Source organism: Mobula birostris, chromosome 27 (assembly GCF_030028105.1).
Source record: "Mobula birostris isolate sMobBir1 chromosome 27, sMobBir1.hap1, whole genome shotgun sequence".
NCBI lineage: Eukaryota > Metazoa > Chordata > Chondrichthyes > Myliobatiformes > Myliobatidae > Mobula > Mobula birostris.
The window spans coordinates 15,911,670-15,931,703 of record NC_092396.1 but is presented as its reverse complement, the minus strand read 5'-3'; the positions used below and the strand labels follow the sequence as shown (position 1 = coordinate 15,931,703).

At 39.8% G+C, this 20,034-nt stretch overlaps 1 protein-coding gene across 2 annotated transcripts in view; it reads left to right on the top strand.

The window, feature by feature from the left end:
• pank4 (pantothenate kinase 4 (inactive)) overlaps positions 1 to 20,034 on the top strand; it is an 81,583-nt gene that overhangs the window by 27,794 nt on the left and 33,755 nt on the right. Inside the window, exons 9-10 of one of the 2 annotated variants that reach the window (XM_072244845.1) lie at positions 320 to 420; positions 12,216 to 12,371. In XM_072244845.1, coding sequence (XP_072100946.1) covers positions 320 to 420; positions 12,216 to 12,371 — 257 coding nt within the window. The remainder of the gene's footprint in view (positions 1 to 319; positions 421 to 12,215; positions 12,372 to 20,034) is intronic. The other variant, XM_072244847.1, reaches the window with a different exon arrangement.

Here is a 20,034-nt window from a genome sequence, read left to right as displayed (position 1 = left end):
TTTACCAACATTGTTTATGCCTGTGTTCATCTTAGATTTTTGTTGCTCTTTATTCAAAGGATGTAAATCATTATAATGTAGGCTAACCTTATGTAGTCCTAGTGAAACTCAGCTTGGTTTATTTAAATAGAACATTTGCCCTTTGTCAGAAGATCCAGAATCCATTTGCTGTGTAAGGTGGTATTCTGCAGGGTTCCTGAGTGTGTATTTGTTTTTTGGTAAATCTACTTAATTCTATTACTTCTTCATTGTTCCCAGAACTGCTGCCTTTCCATGACCATCTCATTTTGTTACATTTACCATATTCTTTACCTTTCAGATCCTAATCAATATAGTTGGGGGGAGAACTATGCTGGCAGTTCAGGTTTAATGAGCAGCACACCTGAGGTACATCCAATGCAGCGAACACGAAGTGGAACGGTATGCGGCTATAAATCAGAATTGTTATTTTGGATTGAGTTGCTTGTATATAAAATCTTTAATTCAGAATGTATTGAATGCAGTCCACGTAATAGGCAAAATACTCCAATATTCATCAGCTGGTTCTTCTTTAAGGATAGTTGTAAATAGTGAGCAGGCTTGGGGATACCAGGAAGTTGGTGACATTGTACATTTTTGACTTGAATAGTACAGGATGAATGTAGGCCAGTTTCAAAATTTGTATAATATAATTTGTGGCAAATGATTTGCAAAAAAGTTCTTGATTATGCTTTCTTGTTGTGCAAATTAAATTGTGGTAGTTGTAATTCCATATTTGTGGCACATTACAGAATTTGGGCTCATGCTGACAATGGAGAGATTCTGTAAGGATATTTTCTACTGTAGGGCCTACATTTGCAGTGTCAATTCACAATATAAGCACTTTATGGTTAATTCACACAATGAATTATCTTACCTCAAAAAAGAATTTTAATGTCAGTATTCCATGAAAGATATCATTTTGTGCATACAGTTCGCAAGGAGACAATGGACTGCATAATGGAATAGAGTTTAAAAGAAGCAAGTGGGGGCAGTGGACACATTTTGCACACCACAGTTCCTGTGGAGACATTGGATTGTGCACACGAAGAAACAGTTTAAAAGAAGTAAGCGGGAGCAGTTGGCAAATTTTGTGCGCCACAGTTCCCGAGAAGACGTTGAATTGTGTAGATTGTTCTTTCTTTCTTTTCTTGCCCTCTTTCTCAGATTTAAACTAGAATTGCAGGGGATGGGAACCAGAGCTCCAGAACAGATAGTGGAGCGTTTGTGAAGAAAGATGGAGTATGGTGGAACTAATCTTCTAAGCTGCGTACGTTTCATTGCAAGGAGTATTGTAGGAAAGGTGGATGAACTTAGGGCATGGATCAGCAGGTGGAATTATTTAGTGAGAACTTGGTTTTAGGAGGGCAGGACTGGCAGCTCAGTTTCCGGGGTTCTATTGTTTTAGACATCTTAGAACAGGAGGGATTAAAGGGGGAGGGGTGTCAATACCAGTCAGGGAAAATGTCATGGTAGTGCTAGGACAGGATAGCCTGGAAAGCTTGTTTAGTGAGGCTTTATGGGTAGGACTGAAGAATAGTAATGGTATGACCCTGTTAGTGGGATTACAATATATACCACCCAAGAGTTTGCAGGATTTAGAGGAACAAATTTGAGGAGAGATCGCAGACTGTTGCAAGAAACCTAAATTTGTGATAGTAGGTGGTTTTAATTTTCTGCATATTGACTGGAACTCCCGTACAGTAAAAGAGCTGGATTGGAAAGAGTTTATCAACTGTGTTCAGGAAAGTTTCCTTAATCAGTACATAAAGTCCTAAGTAGAGAGAGTGCAATATTAGATCTCTTATCAGGGAATGAGACAGAGCAGGTTACAGAAGTTTGTGTAGGGCAGCACTTTGCATCTAGTGACCATAATGCCATTAGTTTCAAGGTAACTATGGAAAAAGATGAGTCTGGTTCGAGGGTTGAGATCCTAAATTGGAGAAAGGCCAATTTTGTTGATATCAGAAAGGATTTGGCAAATGTGGACTGGGACAGATTGTTTTCTGGCTAAGGTGTACTTGGTAAATGGAAAGCCTTCAAAAGTGAAATTTTGAGAGTACGGAGTTTGTATGTTCCTGTCAGAGTAAAAGGCAAGGATAGCAGGTTTGGCAAATCTTGTTTTTTGAGAGATATTGAGATCCTGGTTAAGAAAAAGAAGGAGGTGCATAGCTACTATAGGCAGGCAAGAACAAATGAGATACTTCAGGAGTATAGGAAATGCAGAGAACATTTAAGAAGTGGTAAAAGAAGGAGAGCAAAAAGAAGACATCGTACAAGGTGAAGGGGAATCCTAAGGGTTGCTACAGATACATTCAAGGCAAAAGGATAGCAAGGGGCAAAGTTGATTCTCTGGAAGATCAGAGTGGTAATTTGTGTGTGGAGCTGAAGGAGATGGGGGAGATTTTAAATAGAATTTTTTGCATCTGTATTTACTCGGGAGACAGACATAGAGTCTAAAGTGTAGCAAAGCAGCAGCGAGGTCATGGACCATATACAAATTAGAGGAGGAGGTGTTTGCTGTCTTGAGGCAAACTAAGGGTGGATAAATCCCTAGAGCCTGACAAGGTGTTCTCTCAGACCCTGTATGAGGCTCGTGCAGAAACTGCAGGGTCTCTAACATCCTCAGTCATGGGTAATGTGCTGGAGGATTGGAGGATAGCTAACATTGTTCTGTTATTTAAGAAGGGCTCTAAGAATAAGACAGGAAATTATAAGCTGGTGAGCCTGTCATTTGTAGTGGAAAAGTTTTTGGAGTTATTTTTAGGGACTGGATATATAAGTATTTAGATAGACAGGAACTGATTAGGAATAGTCAATGTAGTTTTGTATCTGCCCAAATCTTATATAGTTTTTTGAGGAAGTTGCCAGGAATGTTGATGAAGGCAAGGCAGTGAATGTTGTCTACATAGATTTTAGCAAGGCCTTTAGCAAGATCCCACATGAGAGGTTGATCAAGGAGGTTCAGTTGCTTGCATTCAAGATAAGGTAGTAAATTGGATTAGACATTGGCTCCACAGGAGAAGGCAGAAAGTGTTAGTAGATAGTTGCCTCTCTAACTGGAGGCTTGTGACTAGTGGTGTGCCGAAGGGATTGGTGCTGGGTCCTTTGTCTGTCGTCTATATCAGCAATCTGGATGATATGGTAAAGTGGATCTGTAAATTAGCAGTTGACACCAAGATTGGGGTGATGTGGACAGCGAAGAAGACTATCAAAGCTTGCAGTGGGATCTGGACCAGCTGGAGAATTGGGCTGAATAATAGCAGATGAAATTTAATGCACACAAGAATGAGGTGTTGCACTTTGAGAGGACCACACAGGGCCTTACACAGTGAGCGGTAGGACACGGGTATGGTAGAACAGAGGAATCTGGGAATACAGATCCATAATTCCTTGAAAGTGTTGTCAAGAAGTTGTAAAGAAAGCTTTTGGCACATTGGCCTTCATAATCAATGTATTGAGTACAGGAGTTGAGATGTTGAAATTGTATAAGATGGTGAGGCTTAATATGGATTATTATGTACAGTTTTGGGAACTAACATGCAGGAAAAATATCAATAAGATTGAAAGATGCAGTGAAAATATACAAGGATATTGCTGGGACTTGAGCACCTGAGGTATTGGAAAGGTTGATTTAGGTTTTGTCTTTATTCCGTAGAATGTAGACGATTAAGGGGAAATTTGATAAAGGTATACAGAATTGAGGGGTAGAGATAGGGTAAATGCAAGCAGGCTTTTTTCACTGAGGTTGGGTGTGACTGCAACTGGAGGTTATGATTTAAGCGTGAAAAGTGAAACGTTTAAGGGGAACGTGAGGGGACCTTCCTCACCCAGAGGGTGGTGAAAGCTTGTAACAGGCTGCCAGCACAAATTGTGGTTGCAGGTTTGATTTCAGTGTTTAAGAGAAATTTGGATAGGTACATGGGTGGGACGGATATGGAGGGCTATAGTCTGGGTGCAGGTTGATGGGAATAGGTAGATTAATGGTTCGGCACGGACTTTTCTGTGCTGTAGTGTTCTATGACTCTGTAAAGCCCTTTGCTAAAAATAACACATAATTTTTGCATTTTCAATATTGATCTGAGAAGATTCAGGTTTTTATTTTGAAATTGCAGTCTAATTCATACAGCAATGCAGAAGTGTATAAGGCAAGTGTGAGTTTTGTCAAAGGTTTCTGGGTATCTTTGTAGCATGAGTGGACTGATATCAGTAAGTACTGTCAGATGGAAATTTGCAAAGGCATAGTCTTGGCTTTTAATGAAGCGAGGTTATTTCATGTATAAGGATGAATTAAAATGACCATTGGGAGAAAAATACTTATTACCAAGAAGATATTGTAAATAAGTTGAAACCCTTTTATTAAACTGAGGAGTATTTTTGCATTAAATCACACCAGAACTATCTGCAAATTTAAGATTTGTTTGTTCATTTCCAAACTGTTCTTCAACTTAAACATTCTTCTACTAAACTAGCCTCAATAATTTAATGGTAATGTGTTTAAGAGTTGAAGTCCCCCCCCCCCCCCCCCCCACACACACACTCTTATATATTATCTGCAAGTCTGAGATAGAATTTCTGGAAAGTTGGTGGAAGAAATCCAGCTGGTGAGAGTTTGCTTGTTGGGGAATACAGGGTACATAATTTAGTTATTTCAGTCATTTTGAGTATTTACATTCTAACATGCATCTTTCATTCCTTTCTGGTCTCTTCCATGTTCTGTTAATCCTTCTACAGTTTTCAGTAAGTGATCCTCTTCATTTTACCACTCCCCCGCCTTTGTCTTGTTGCATTAGCTTCCTTGTGTCATTCTTGTCCCATTGAAAGAAGGAATGAAAAGTAGTAATCAGCAATTTCATGGACAATTGGCATTGAAGACAAATGGCTGATTAGTCATGCTTTTAGTTGTAGTCATAACTTTCCTTTGCAGTGTAGTAAGGAATCCAGTATTAGGGTGGCACAGTAGTGTAGTGGTTAGTACAACGCCTTACAGTACCAGCGACCTGGGTTCAATTCCTGCTGCTACCTGTAAGGAATTTGTACATTCTCCCCGTGACCATGTGGGTTTCCTCCGGGTGCTCTGGTTTCCTCCTACAGGCCAAAGATGTAGGAGGAAAGACCAAAGATGTTGATAGGTTAATTGGTCACTGTAAATTGTCCCGTGATTGGGCGGGTTAAATTGGGGGATTGCTGGGTGACACTGCTGGAAGGACTGGAAGGGCCTGTTCCAGTAAATAAAATCCATTATTGTTTGATTCAAGGTACAGCTAATGTTTGCCATTTTCCTTGGAGAAAATTGCTGGATACTATGCTCAATTTGCAGATCTGTGCTTGTTTAAACTGGAAATGTAGTACCCATACTCTGGGGGGAAAAAAAAACAACTGTTTTATTCCTTTGGATGTACAGTGGTCTTTCCAAAGCTGCCAAATGAGAATGTACTAAGTCCATCTGTAACCAGGTAGATAAGTTGAAATCAGTGTAAGTAACAAAGATTCAAAGGGTCAGCAATCTTTGTACAGTCTAAATTATCCAGTAGCTGATTGATAAATGGAACATGTAGTTTTGCTTTTGATATTTTTTTAAAATTGTTATTAAGTGGATAGCTGAGAAGGGCTGATTATGTTGGCCTGTATTTAAAGCTTCAAATGCATAATCAAAGTGTAATGATGAAGCGGATATGGTACTATAGTGTTATCCAACTAGCAGCACTCCCTTGCTCCTTCCCCATTTCCAGCAGATTTTTACATTGCCTGTAAGTGATTATTGAATGTCTGTAGTACCCTTTCAGAAATTACATTCTGGATCAGAGCAGCATGTTGTGTAAAGGCTTATTCCCTCTTGTTGTCCTGACACTTTTGTTGTTTGTCTTTAATTCTGTGGCATTCAGCACACACACTAGATCTGAGTGGCTCAATCAGCTATCCCTTAACCTTTTTACAGTGTGATTATCAAAAATTACATGGAACATGGGACGATAAAGCACAGCAACAGACACTCCAGCCTACATTGAAGTGTCTAACTAACTAAATTAGCAATCAAAAGCTAACTAAACGAATCCTTTCTGTCTGCATGGTGCCTTTCATTGCCTTCACATTCATGTGCCTATCTAAGAGCTTTAATGCATCCAGCATATTTGCTTCCACCATCACCCCTGGCAGTGCATTGCAGGCACCCACCACTCAAGTTCAAATTTACTGTCATCTGACTGTGCGTATGTATGTATAGAACCAAACGAAATAATATTCCTCCATAGTACACCTACAAAATGTATATCACATACAGCACATAAATCAAAATATTATCACAAATGAATTAATAAAATATGATTCAAAGTGTATGTAGTGTGCAACACAGGTAAGCAGTGGTAGTGATAAGACCTCAGTTGAAGAAGCTGTTACCTAGTCTGGCAGTTTCAGTTCTGATGCTCCTATACCTCCTTCCTGATGGTAATGAATCAAAGAGGTGGGGGTAGGGATCCTCAACAATGCTTCAGGCCCTTCGTACGTAATGCTCCAGGTAAATGCCACAAATGGGGGGAGGAGGGGGGGGGAGGAAGGAGATCCTCTCCGCAGTTTTAACCTTGCGGTCCAATGCCTTGCAGTTTCCATATCACACTATGATGCAGCCAGACAGAACACTCTTGATGGTGCTCATGTAGAAAGTTGTTAGAATGTGGGTCCGTGCCTCAATCTCGTCAGAAAATGTAAACATTGCTCTGCCTTCTTGACTAATGAGGAGGTGTTTAGGTCCAGGTTAGATGGTCCATTATGTGCACACCAAGTATCTCTCTCATTCTCTCCACTGCAGAGCTATTGATGTGCAATGGGAAATGTTTGACCTGCCCCTTGTTGAAGTCCTCAATCACCTCTTTTGTCTTGTCCATTTTGAGACTCAGGTTATTGTATTCACACCATTTGACAAGCCTTTCTACCTCTTCTCTGTTTGCCGACTCATTGTTGTTGATGAGGTAAACTACTGTTCTTTCATCACCAAACTTGATGATGCGGCTTGAGCTGGATTTGGAGTGTAGTTGTGAATCAACAGTGTGAACAGCAGCAGGCTGAGCACACAACTCTGGGGGACACCAGTGTTCAGCATGATGGAGCTCCAGATGTTGCTACCAACTTAAACTGACTGGACTCTTTCCGCCAAGAAGCCCAAGATCCATTTACAGAGAGATGTTAAGTCCCAACAAGGACAGTTTACCCACTAACCTCTGAGGGATGATAGTGTTAAGTGCTGAGCTGAAGTCGATGAACAACATACCTGGCGTATGAGGCATCGTTTTCTAGGTGAGACAAATGGAGTGGAGGGCCGTAGCTATGGCATCATCAATGCATCGGTTTGAGCTGTAGGCGAACTGGAAAGGATCCAGTGTGGGATCTTATACAATTTATCACCAGTTATTCGAAGTATTTCTTGATTTTTGATGTCAGTGCTAGTGGGGGCTAATTGTTTAGACCAATTACCATCGCTCTCTTGCGCATCGGAATGATGGTGGCTGCCTTGAAGCCTACAAGGATAGCGTACTGTTGCAAAGAGATATTTAAAAAAATCTCTGTTAGCTGGGCTGCACAATTCCTGAGCACCCAACCAGGTATGTTGTCCGCCCCTGCGGCTTTGCCTTGGTCACCCTGGATTAGATCCTCCTTACCTCACCTCACCTCGGCTGTAGTCACACAATGTGCTGTTCCTCAGGGAAGAGGGGTCTTTCCTTGATATCGCAACATTCATTGCGTCTGTATAAGAAAAAAAAAGTCCTATATATCTTCTTTGAACTTGCCCTTACTGTTAGATATTTTAACCCTGGATGAAAGGTGCTGCCTGTCTACTCCATCAATGCCTCTTGTAATCTTATCAACCTCTATTTAACGCTCCAGAAAAAACAACCCAAGTTTGTTGAACCTCTCCTTATAGCACATGCCTTCTAATCCAGACAGCACTCTGGTAAACCTCTTCTGCACCCTCTCTGAAGCCGTGATGTCTTTCCGACAGTACTGTGCAAACAATACAGTATAGTACACCTAGATTTTTTTAAAAATAAATTTTGCTTTAGATGTTTATTTTTTGTCTTCTGCATTAGTGTGTCAGTAGAAAAGAGCAAATTTCCAGACATTCATTTTCCAAAAAATTAAATGTTATGGAGAATGTTTTGTATTTTGTTAAAGAAAGTAAGATATTAAGTAAAAGACCACTTTTTAACTAAAAACCTGATTACTTTGTAGGCATATAGCCTAGTGCATGGTTAAACAAAGATGAACAATGACATGAAGAGTTGAATAACTTAGCTGAAACAGAAACAGGTATAGAAGAATTAAACTTGGCAAAGGACAACCAAATTAAGAGGTGAGGGTGTGGCAGATGTGACAATTTAACCTTCAAGTCATCAATTGTCACACCATTGCGAGAATAGGCAGGGCAGCAAGACAGAAGATGGTCAGCCTGCATTAGCGAGGTCTCTCGCAAGAAGTAATTTCACAGCAGACAGAAGTTTCAAGATGTGCTGTCCAAGCTCTTCTGAAGAAATACAAAGAAATGGACTAAGTTGAGGAACAGAAATGGAGTGGTCAACTAAAACGTGGTCACACCAAATATTGATTTGATTCATCTTTTACTGTTTATTGCTCTTTATAGTAATTTTTTTTTGATATTTAGAAAGTTTTCATGAGTTTTGAAAGCTTCTTTGCTCTACAGAATTTTTTTTTACATATGCCTAAAACGTTTGCACAGTACTGTATAATGGGAAAACTAGAAATGATTGCAGTGCTCCAGATGTGGCTTAACCAGAGCTTGATAAAGTTGCAACTTGGCTTCCCAACTCTTGAATTCAATTCTATGACTAATAAAGGCAATCATGTCATATGCCTTTTTATTCTTCTGTATCTTTCTGTGTAGCTACTTTCAAGCACCTATGAGCTTAAATATGCCACTTGTGCTAACTGACATTCCAAAACATTTCTTTGACGTTCTTTTATAGAACATAAAACAGTATAGGCTGTTTGACCTTTTAACCTACTCCAAGATCAATCTAGCACTTTCCTTCAACATAGCTCTATTTTTCTTTCATTCATGTGCCTCTCTAAAAGTCTTTTAAATGTGCCTAATATCTGCCTCTACCTCCACCATTGGCAATGTGTTCCATGCATTGCCATTCTCTATGTTAAAAAGAAGTCCCTACTATACTTCCCTTCAATCACCTTAAAATATGTTCTGCCATATTAGCCATTACTCCCCTGGGGAAAAAGGTGCTGGCTGTCCTCTTACACACCTCTATCAGGTCATCTCTCATCTTCCTTTGTTCCAATGAGAAAAGCCCTAGCTTGCTCAATCTTTCTCCATAAGACATGCTCGCTCTATCCAGACAGTATCCTGGTAGATCTCCTCTGCTCCTTCTCTGAAGCTTCCGTATTCTTCCTATAATGAGGCAACCAGAACTGAACACTCTACTCTAAGTGTGATCTAACCAGAGTTTTGTAGAGCTGGAACATTATCTCATGGCTCTTCAATTTAAATCCCCTGACTAATGAAAGCCTACACACCATATGCCACCAGCAACTTTGAGGTATCTATGGATGTGGACCCTAAAATCCCTCTGTTCCTCCATCCTGTTATTACTTTGTACTCCAACTTCAAGTTTGACCTTCCAAAATGTATTACTTCACATTTTTCCAGATTGAACTTCGTCTGCCACTTTTCAGACCAGCTCTGCATTCTGACAATGGCCTATTGTTACCTTTGACAACCTTCTATACTATCCACAGCACCACCAGCTTTGATGTCATCTGCAAACTTAGGTTTGATATCTCTTGGATATATACAGAATAGACTGCAATGCTCCATTTGGGGCCTAAGCAGTGTTTTATAAAGATTTAGTGATATGTTCTTAGCTTTGTACTCTATGTCTCCATTAATAATATCTTGTATGCTTTGTTAATAATGGTTTCAACGTATTGAGCCATCTTCAAAAATGTATACATCTGCACCTGCCATGTTACAACCAACCAAGTAATGGAACTTGGAGTCTAGAATTCGCAAATCATGGCACAAATGTTTGAAATAATATTTACGTGGGGAAGAAGGTACATAAAACACTTTTTTCAACTTTCATTTTGTTGATGTATGAGCAGATGTTACAGCTTTGCGTACAGAAAATCGAGATATGGACTGTTGACCAGTTGTACATCCTTTCCCCTCTCATGTAACGTGGATTGCTTATAGCTGCACCTGCAGTTCCATCTGATTGTGCATTCCCTATAATATCGCACTACTCTGTTTTCTCATTATTCCTGCCATATTAAGTTACTTCACTATCATGTTTGTTAAGTTGTATCTGCTGTCAGTCTGTATTGTTGATATTTGATCCCTCTTCCTTGCTCTTTATTACATCCTTAGTTTTGTGTCATCTGCAGACTTTGAGATGGTGCTCTGTGTGTCAAATTATAGGCCAGTGTACAAAAAAAGAACAGTGGTCTCAACACTGATTCTGTAAGTGGGGGAGGATGCTGGTATGGAAGTGACATTGCGTGTATAGTTAGAAGGAAGCATCTGTGTATGTATTGTCCTTATATATGAGACAGTGTTCCCAGTAATTCACTACTTTTCCCCCTTTAAATGTATGCTCCAACTACTCATTATCACTTTAATTTTGCTAATGTATGGTACTTTACAGTGGTTTTTGGAAGTCAAGTATTGAACATTAACCACACTATCCCTTACTCATCCTTTATTTCACCAAAGACCATGATCATGATTTTAATTCATCGATGCACTTTGCCCAGAACAGTTATCTCCAATAATATTAAGCTGGCTTGAGTTGCAACTTTTGTCTAACTGTGTCAACACTTCTCCATTTTTTAAAGAGAATTAGAAAATTGTGATTAGAGCTGCTGCAATTTCCACATGTACTTTCCTCAGCAATTGAGGATGCATGTATCTGGAGTGGGTAAAGTTTCCACTTTTGACAATGCTGATGTAAATGTTTCATATGGAAGAAAACGACACGGATATCCAGCTTAGCACTGCCCCACAGATTGATTTATTATAGTGCTGGTTGTTCTCCAGTCTGAACATGTAATTTTCTGTACTTAGTAAAAAGACATCTGCTTGGGCTATGCACAGCTGTGCCAGGAACCTAGCATGAATCCTTGCCTTCCCCAGTTCCGCGTGATGTTGTCGTGGGTATCTGAGTGCTGGGAGCCTGATGTGAATCCTTGCCCTTAATCTCTGCTTGCCACTTGGTTCTCCTCTAGCGGTGAGTTGACCTGTTGCTTGGAGAGAGGCTGGTTGTGACAGCTGGTATTAGGTATCCAGGAGCAAACAGTGAGACACTTGATGCTAAGTTGTGGGGTTCAGGACTGCAACTCGGCTTACATAGTGAGTGTATGTAAGACATTGATAGGATTTAGCAGTGTTGACAGATTGCATGGATCCAGTGGTCTCCCTGTGTCTTTGTTTTACTTCACAGCTTTCCCTGCCCACAGATTTCTCTGTGGTAGCAAGTTCATTGGTGGTACTTTGGAGAAAGCTTTGGGCTGGGAGAGCTGTGCAGCATAGAAGGGGACACAGCTTCCATCACATCCAATGAGCAGTGATCCGAGATGTCTCTCAGCACATGGAACTACCTCTGTCATTGTCTGGAAACAGCATGCACTCATCTTGCTGACCACAGTTGCAGTACTGAATGGCCACATCACACCCCTGCACCCCCTGGCCTGACTAACATCAACTCTACAGTCAGCCTCTGGTTCACTCCAGGTTCCTGGTGCAGCAGTGCTTCAGGAATGTATCCCTTCATGTATGTAATTCAGGACTGTATGTAATTCAGGAATGTATTTCAGGACTGATTCCAATGGTGCTTTGTGTGTGCTAGGTGAGGTTACTGTCATTGTTGCTTATACTTATGAGCTTCTATACATTATGACAGGTTCCTCCACTACCTCTTTTATGACTAGCTTTTATGAAAATAGTAGAATGAATTCTGTTTTCCTGCTTTTTGTGTCTGCATTGCTTTTAAAGCCTACTAGCTTAGAGGCACATATTAGTATTATTGCCAGTGTGAAATGGAAGAAGCTTTAATTGTTGTCGGCATAAGCACAGAGCCATCTAGGTTTTGCTTGCATGTGATCCATGCTTTCATAAAGTGAGAAATTAAAAGCAAGCGTTGCTTTGGACAGTAAACTCAAGTTTGGTTCATTGGCAGTTTGACATGTTGGAGATGGACCGACTGGAGCGGCAGCTGGTGAATCTTCCCCTCCTGCTCGATGCATCATCGTACGTACCAGATACAGTTGACCTCACTGAAGATGCCATGGCAAGGGAGTATTGGTTGAGCTGCTTTGAAGATGCTTTAGATGGTGTAAGTTACATATATGTAGTTGCATAGAATTTGTATTACCAAAATAGGTCATTCAACTCAACTGGTATTTGCTGGCTTTTTTTTTTTTTTTTTTTTTTTACCCCATTTGGGATTATCAAGGCTCCTTCATTGAAATTCCCCCAACCTCCAGGAGCTGCTGCTGCTAAAAGAGAAATGTTCAACTTGATCTTCTTAAAAATAACTAGAAAATATTGTTTTCAAGTTTTCTTTTGCCCTTTACCAACTTCTGGTAATTGAAGGTGCTAACATCTTCTGTAAGTGAAAATTCATCATGTGCAAGCATAAACAATAATGCAATCAAGCAACTCTGCCATTAAAAGACTGGTCTTATTTTAAGATGTACATCTTGCATTTCCAAAAACATTTCCTGAGTATCAATCGGAGAAAATTTACAAGGATGTTGCTTGGTCTTGAGGACCTGAATTAATGGGGAAATGTTGAATAGGTTAAGATTTTCTTGAAATGTAGGAGAATGAGAAGATATTTGATAAAGATATATGAAACTATGAGAGGTTCTATGCATGCAGACTTTCCCCCCTGAGGTTGGGTGAGAATAGAACTAGAGATGGGTTGAAGTTGAAAGGTGAAATATTTAAGGAGAACTTGAGGGGAAAATTCAGTAGGTGGTGCAAGTGTAGAGTGAGCTACCAGTGTAAGTGGTGGATGTGGGCTCAAATGCAACATTTAAGAGAAGTTTAGATGAGTACATGGTTAAGAGGGGCATGAAGGGCTATGGTCCGGGCACGAGTAGACTGGACTAGGAAGAAAAACAGATTGGCATGGACTAGATGGGCTGAAGGACCTGTTTCTGTATTGTAGTATTCTAGGACTATGGCTCTATGGAATGTCCAGCTTTTTGTTTTATTGTCCTTACTGAAGCTAAAAGTGTAGATTCTCAGCAACTGCCCAATTTGAGATCAGACAAACTTTCAATTGAATGAGCTGTATATGTCTTATCCTCTCAATCAAGGGAAATTAAATTTGCAGCCTTTAAGGCCAATATTAATGAATCTAGATGCCTATCTTTGTATTGTCAATGGTTCTTCTATGGGTTGCACTCTCCTGTCAGAGTCAGCACTTTGTAGTTTCAAGCAACTGGAATACATAATGCCAATTTGTATTTAAAACTGTGATAGTGTTGCGCAATTAGAATAGTCATGCATTGGATGAGACATTAATCTCCGGTCTTTTTTGCCATCTGAGATAGCCTTTATTATACAAGTATTATCTGCTCATGTTATTTCTTCTGTTGCTATTGGTGAGAGCTTTGCTGCATTCAAATTGGCTAACACATTTTGAATGGTATATTAGAACAAGAGTTATACTTCAGGAGTATGTAACTAGCTGTAAATTTGTTGTGGGACTTCTTGACCTGTATAAGGTACTATATACTGTAAATGTAAGCTTTTTAGTTCATTTATAGCAACTGCAGAAAGAAGGCCGAAGGCTAGGGTTTGTGGTCCTCTCTAGGTGCATGGATGCCAATGTCCACTTGGTCATTCACAGGCTTCTAATATGGAAGTAGGCAATGGTATAGGCACTTGACAAATTGGGCAGCATCTGTGGAGAGACAAAGCAGAATTGCTGTCAAGACTGGGAAGATTAGTCATCATAAGGCAATGGCTCTGTTCCTGTCTCCTAACTTGATTAATGTTTCTACTGTTTTTTAGTTTTTATTTCAGTCTTTTAGCATCTTCAGTTTTTCAGCTTTATTAATGCAGGGTTCTGTAACTTGTGCAATGAATGTAAGTTTACTTCTAGAATGAAATGTGATGTTTGTCATTTATGGTCATTTTTGGTTGCCGTGGGCTTAGACAATGTGGGCCCCTACTAACTGCCCCAGATCCACTAAATGAAAACACTTTACTGCACTAATCTACCAAGCAAAATGTACCTGCCATTGCCTTGTTAGCTCTAATTTGCCAGTCCAGAAGTTCTGGATTGTGCAGAAAATTTGGTCCCATCTGAGTAACGTTGGTTTATCCTGCTGACAGGAAAGAAGATAGAGGAATGTTCCTCTCTCTGAACATTGCTTTATTGTTAAGTCATCATGGAATGCAGTTTCAGAATATCCTTTTTGTAAAAAAAAAAGCAAAGTAAGTTGTATCTAATTCTGAATGTCACCTTTAAGGCTGTAGAGTGTGCGCATAATTGATCTACTAAAATGTTTCCAGGGCAAGGGATATTAAATTTGTGGATAAACTTTACTTCCCCTATGAACAGAGAGAGCTAGATTGAGGTACTTAAGATCCTGAACGAGAGAAACCAGTTCTATTGATGGTAATATCACGAATCAAAAAATGAAGGTGGGTGGCAAAAGCACTAAAAGTGCAATGAAAAACAGTAAGGTGTTAGGATCTGATATAAGGGAATACCTTAGTTAGTGTCAGAGCAGGGAAAATAGTTAAAAAGACAAGATTATAGACTGTTCATGTGAACATACAATATTTGTAACAGGATAGATGAATTATTAGCACAAGTGTAAATTACGTGTGAAGTGTAATGGATATTATTTAATAGCTGTTACAGAAAAGGCTGTGAATTTGATTAATCCCCTCTGACGGGGTAGTTGGTGGACCCCAGGTTGGGAATCCCTGCTCTAAGAGAAAGGCAAACTAGAAAGGGATAATTCCATTTTAATGGGATAAAAGCATTAAAAGAAGAATCTTATCTCATTATTTCAAATATAAATCACTCTGAGAGGAGAAAATAAACAGTGAAGGGCAAAAAAAAGATGAGAAAGTATACAGGTTCCCAAGCTGTAGTATTAATGTAGATAACAGTTTTGTTAAAGAAGTTAGAGGTGTGGCTAGCAAAGCTACTGCAGCAATCATTAGAGGATTTAATCTGTATTTAGATTGGGCAATTTAAATTAGCAGTAAACATTTGAAAGAGGAATTCATGGATTAAATAAGAGATGGTTTTCTAGATCAGTGTGAGGGAAGAGGTTTTAAATCTAGCATTGTGTAGTGAGGGTGTGTTAATCGATGATCTTAGGGGATCCTTGCTCAATACATGGTAAAAATTTAGAAATAAAAATTATTTTCTAGGACTGTATGTAGCATGAATTGGTTGTGTTCAATTGGGAAACTGCATCAAGAGAAATGATAGTTTAAGAAAGAATGAATAATAATGGATATCCCTTTTAAGGCAAAACATATGGAAAATAATTGACCCATAACTATTGAGAAATTTAAAGGCAGCATATGATCAAAGGAAAAGGCTTATAATGTTGAACAAATGAGGAACAAGGTAAGGGAGAATACAGTACACACAGGATATTGATGGTTCCAGACTGGATGATTTTCCTCACTATTGGGATGTTATTCCTATTAATAGCAAACACTTTTAATTCACTATTTAAAATAAATTGCACATAGTTTTCCAGTAAACCCAGTGGGAAGCAGAGCCCTAACGAGTTTCAAGATAGCATGATAAAAGAGAACTTAAAGGGAGTGTGCAAAACTGGGCCTCATTGTGTTTCAAGGGAAATGAGTGAAACTGGCCCTCATTGTGTTTGAAGAGATCATGGGAAATGGAGCCCTAGTTAGTTTAAAAGGATTGTGGGAAATGGGGCACCAGTGAGTTTAAAAGGAATTTTACCAAGTATCATCTGGTGAGTCAGATGCCAAACCATCTGGGTTTCTGAATAGCTGATAGCATATTATCTGAACTTTATTATAGAATATGGGAGTGATCTAGCAAGAAACACAAAAGTAAGTTTCAAGAGATTGCAATGATCCATGAACCCATGAACACGGCCTCATTTTCCATTATATACACTGTGAAATTTTATATTTTATAGATTTTTCTCTTTGCACTGTGCTACTGCCACTAAACAACGCATTTCATGCCGTATGTCAGTGATAATAAATTTAATTCTGATTAATTTGGTCTTACAGACAAAGACAGGAATAATTAGATTTTGTAAGGATAAAATATTAAGAAATAAATGTTTTGCCAGCCTTCTTGGAAAAGATATTAGAAAAAATAAGTAAATAAGGTGCTGAAAGAATTGACAATACTTGAAAAAAGTTCTGCTGATGAAGTAAATGGGACTAAAAGGTAATTAGTGCATAGGACATGATGACTGACGTGCAAGGATTTTGAAAAAGGTGACTGTGGTATTACTGGCTCCACTGATTGATGATCTTCCAACATTCCTAAGACCTTATGCTTGTTCCCACAGATTGGCAAGCAGAAACGTAACCTCACTGTTTTAGAAATGAAGGAGAAAGAAATTGGAGATCTATAGACCAGTCATTAGTAGGGAAATCACTGGAATATATTATTAGAGAAGTGGTAAAAGGGCACTTAGAAAACAGTAAAACATACAAAGTTATTATGGGTTTTGACAGGGTAGATGTAGAGATGTTATTTCTCCTGGTTGGTTTGATAATTCTCAAAATAATGGGTCTGTAGTTCGGGAGTGGATCTTGGGAATCCTCTACCAAAGGGGGTTGTGGTGGCTCAATCACTGAGTAGATCTAAGCCAGACTAATTTTTCAGGTATTAAGAGTATCATGGGATGGGAGTTAGATCAGGAAAGTGGTGTTAAAGTTCACTCATAATCTTATTGAATGAGAAAGTAGGCATGAGTGACAAAAAGCTGTATCCCGTTTGTGTTCTTGTGATATTAAAGGCAGCATGGGAAGTCACTGTGTGGCGTGAAAGATAGAACAAGAGATTGGTGTGGATTTAAAGTCTACTGAGGAGTCAGGTTCCCATGGTTCAAAGGCAGATTGGAGATATCAACCCTGAGAGGCAGAGCACGAGACTGATGCTCTGAGTTTCTGGTCATTGTAAATACTGAGTGATGCTTTTGTTTCTGTAGGTTGAATCTGTCTTATGCTGCAAAATGGGACTTTGGTACCCACCAATGCAGCCACACAGCACTGCAAGATCATCTTCTGCCAACATCAGGCAGTACTAGGTGGGAGAGTCTTGGAGGTGCTGGTGGATTATGGTTTGGGCTAGGCTGCCAGTTTTGGGCTTGGTGGCATTTGCAGCTGAGATAGTGAGGTACCTTGGCATTTAATGTCAACAAAACCAAAGAATTTGAGGTGATTTGGTACTTTACAGATGTGCGGTGGAGAACATTCTGACTGATTGCATCATTGCTTGGTACGGAGGCTCCAATGCACAGGATTGAAAGAGGCCACAGAGGGTTGTAGACTCAGCTAATTTCATCACGGGCACAAACCTTCCCAACATCAAGGAGGATATCTTCAAAAAGTGGTACCTCAAGAATCGGGCATCCATCATTAAGGGCTGTCACTACCCAGTATATTCCCTCTTCTTATCTACCATCAAGGAAGAGGTACAGGAGCCTCAAGGCCCACACGAAATGATTTAGGGACAATTTGTTTGCCTCCATCAGATTTCTGAGTGCTCCATTAATACTATCTCACTATTCCTTCTTTGCACAATTTATTTATTTTTAAAAATTAAAAAAAATTGTAACAGTAATTTTTATGCTTTGCACTGTACTGCTACTACAAAACAACAAATTTGCACGGAGTCTTGTCATCTTCAGAAGTTTTCGGATGACTCTGCCATAGTTGGATGCATCAGCAAGGGAGATGAGGCTGAGTACAGGGCTACGGTAGGAAACTTTGTCACAATTAGAGCAGAATTACCTGCAGCTTAATGTGAAAAAGACTAAGGAGCTGGTGGTAGACCTGAGGAGAGCTAAGGTACCGGTGACCCCTGTTTCCATCCAGGGGGTCAGTGTGGACATGGTGGAGGATTACAAATACCTGGGGATACGAATTGACAATAAACTGGACTAGTCAAAGAACACTGAGGTTGTCTACAAGAAGGGCCAGAGCCGTCTCTATTTCCTGAGGAGACTGAGGTCCTTTAACATCTGCCGGACGATGCTGAGGATGTTCTACGAGTCTGTGGTGGCCAGTGCTATCATGTTTGCTGTTGTGTGCTGGGGCAGCAGGCTGAGGGTGGCAGACACCAACAGAATCAACAAACTCATTCGTAAGGCCAGTGATGTGGGGATGGATCTACACTCTCTCACGATGGTGTCTGAAAAGAGGATGCTGTCTAAGTTGCATGCCATCTTGGTCAATGTCTCCCATCCACTACATAATGTACTGGATGGGCACAGGAGTACATTCAGCCAGAGACTCATTCCACCGAGATGCAGCACTGAGCGTCATAGGAAGTCATTCCTGCCTGTGGCCATCAAACTTTACAACTCCTCCCTTGGAGGGTCAGACATCCTGAGCCAATAGGCTGGTCCTGGATTTATTTCATAATTTACTGGCATAATTTACATATTATTATTTAACTATTTATGGTACTATTACTATTTATTATTTATAGAGCAACTGTAACGAAAACCAATTTCCCCCGGGATTAATAAAGTACGACTATGACTATGACTATTTTACAACATCAGTGATAATCAACCTGGTTATGATTTTGATTCAGTGAGGGCAGTCTCCTTCTCGAGCAACACTCACAACACGCTGGAGGAACTCAGCAGGTCGGGCAGCATCTGTGGAAACGATGAGTCGACGTTTCGGGCTGGAACCCTTCGTCAGGACTGTAGAGAGAGACTCATTGTTTCCACTGATGCTGCCCAACCTACTGAGTTCCTCCAGCGTGTTGTGAGTGTTGCTTTGACCCCAGCATCTGCAGATTATTTTGTGTTTTAGTCTCCTTCTCGAAACGTCTGGCAGCTGGAGAAGGGAGGAAGTAGGACAAAAATGAGAAGTAAGGCCAGGACTGAATATTGGGTGGCAGAGATTGAAGGGAGTCTCTTAAGGAAGTGGTTTGAAGCAGGTAGGGAATCAGCAGAAGTGGGAGAAAGCTGAGGGAGAGGGTGTTGATGTCATTATGGCTGTGTCTTTATGTATATATTTAGAGTATGTGTCCAAGCATGTGCTAAGTGTACAGTAGAGTCTTGTTCATTTGTTTTGGATTTCTTGTCATTGACAATGAACTTGACCTGTCAGATCCCTGTTGATGTGCAACAGCTGACCAAGTTAAAAGAATACATGCTTGGACGTCTGCCATTCCTCAGATCTGGAATGGAAATAATTTATTCTTACCCTTAAGGTGATGAAGAAGCAACAGTCTTGAATAGAAGTTGTGGAAGGAGAGCTTTAAGGTAATGTTTTCTGAATGGGATAAATGTCAGAAAGCCATATATATACCTTCTTCTCAGTATAAATTTGATACCAGGTCCTGCTCTATTGAAGTACCTTCTCATATAGCACACACAAACTATATGTTGTCACTTTGTGTTCAAAGTTGCCACTGTTGGTTATACTTCAATAGTTATTTCTTTGAACAAGATTATATGGTTCAGATATACAAACACAGTTAGCTAACAGCAGTTTGCATACATGGAACAGTATAGCCAGAATCGGGTCCTTTGACCCATGATGCCGTGCCGACCCTTTAACATACCACAACACTTTAACACAATCTAACAATTACTCTTTCCTCTCACATAGCTCTTCATTTTATTTTCATCCATGTGCATAAGAGTGTCTTAAATGTCTCTAATGTATCTGTATACCACCACCCCTGACAGTGTGTTTCACACATCCACCACTTTCTGTGTAAAAAAAGCAAACCTATCCTTCAGTCATCTTAAAGTTATGTTCTCTTGTATTAG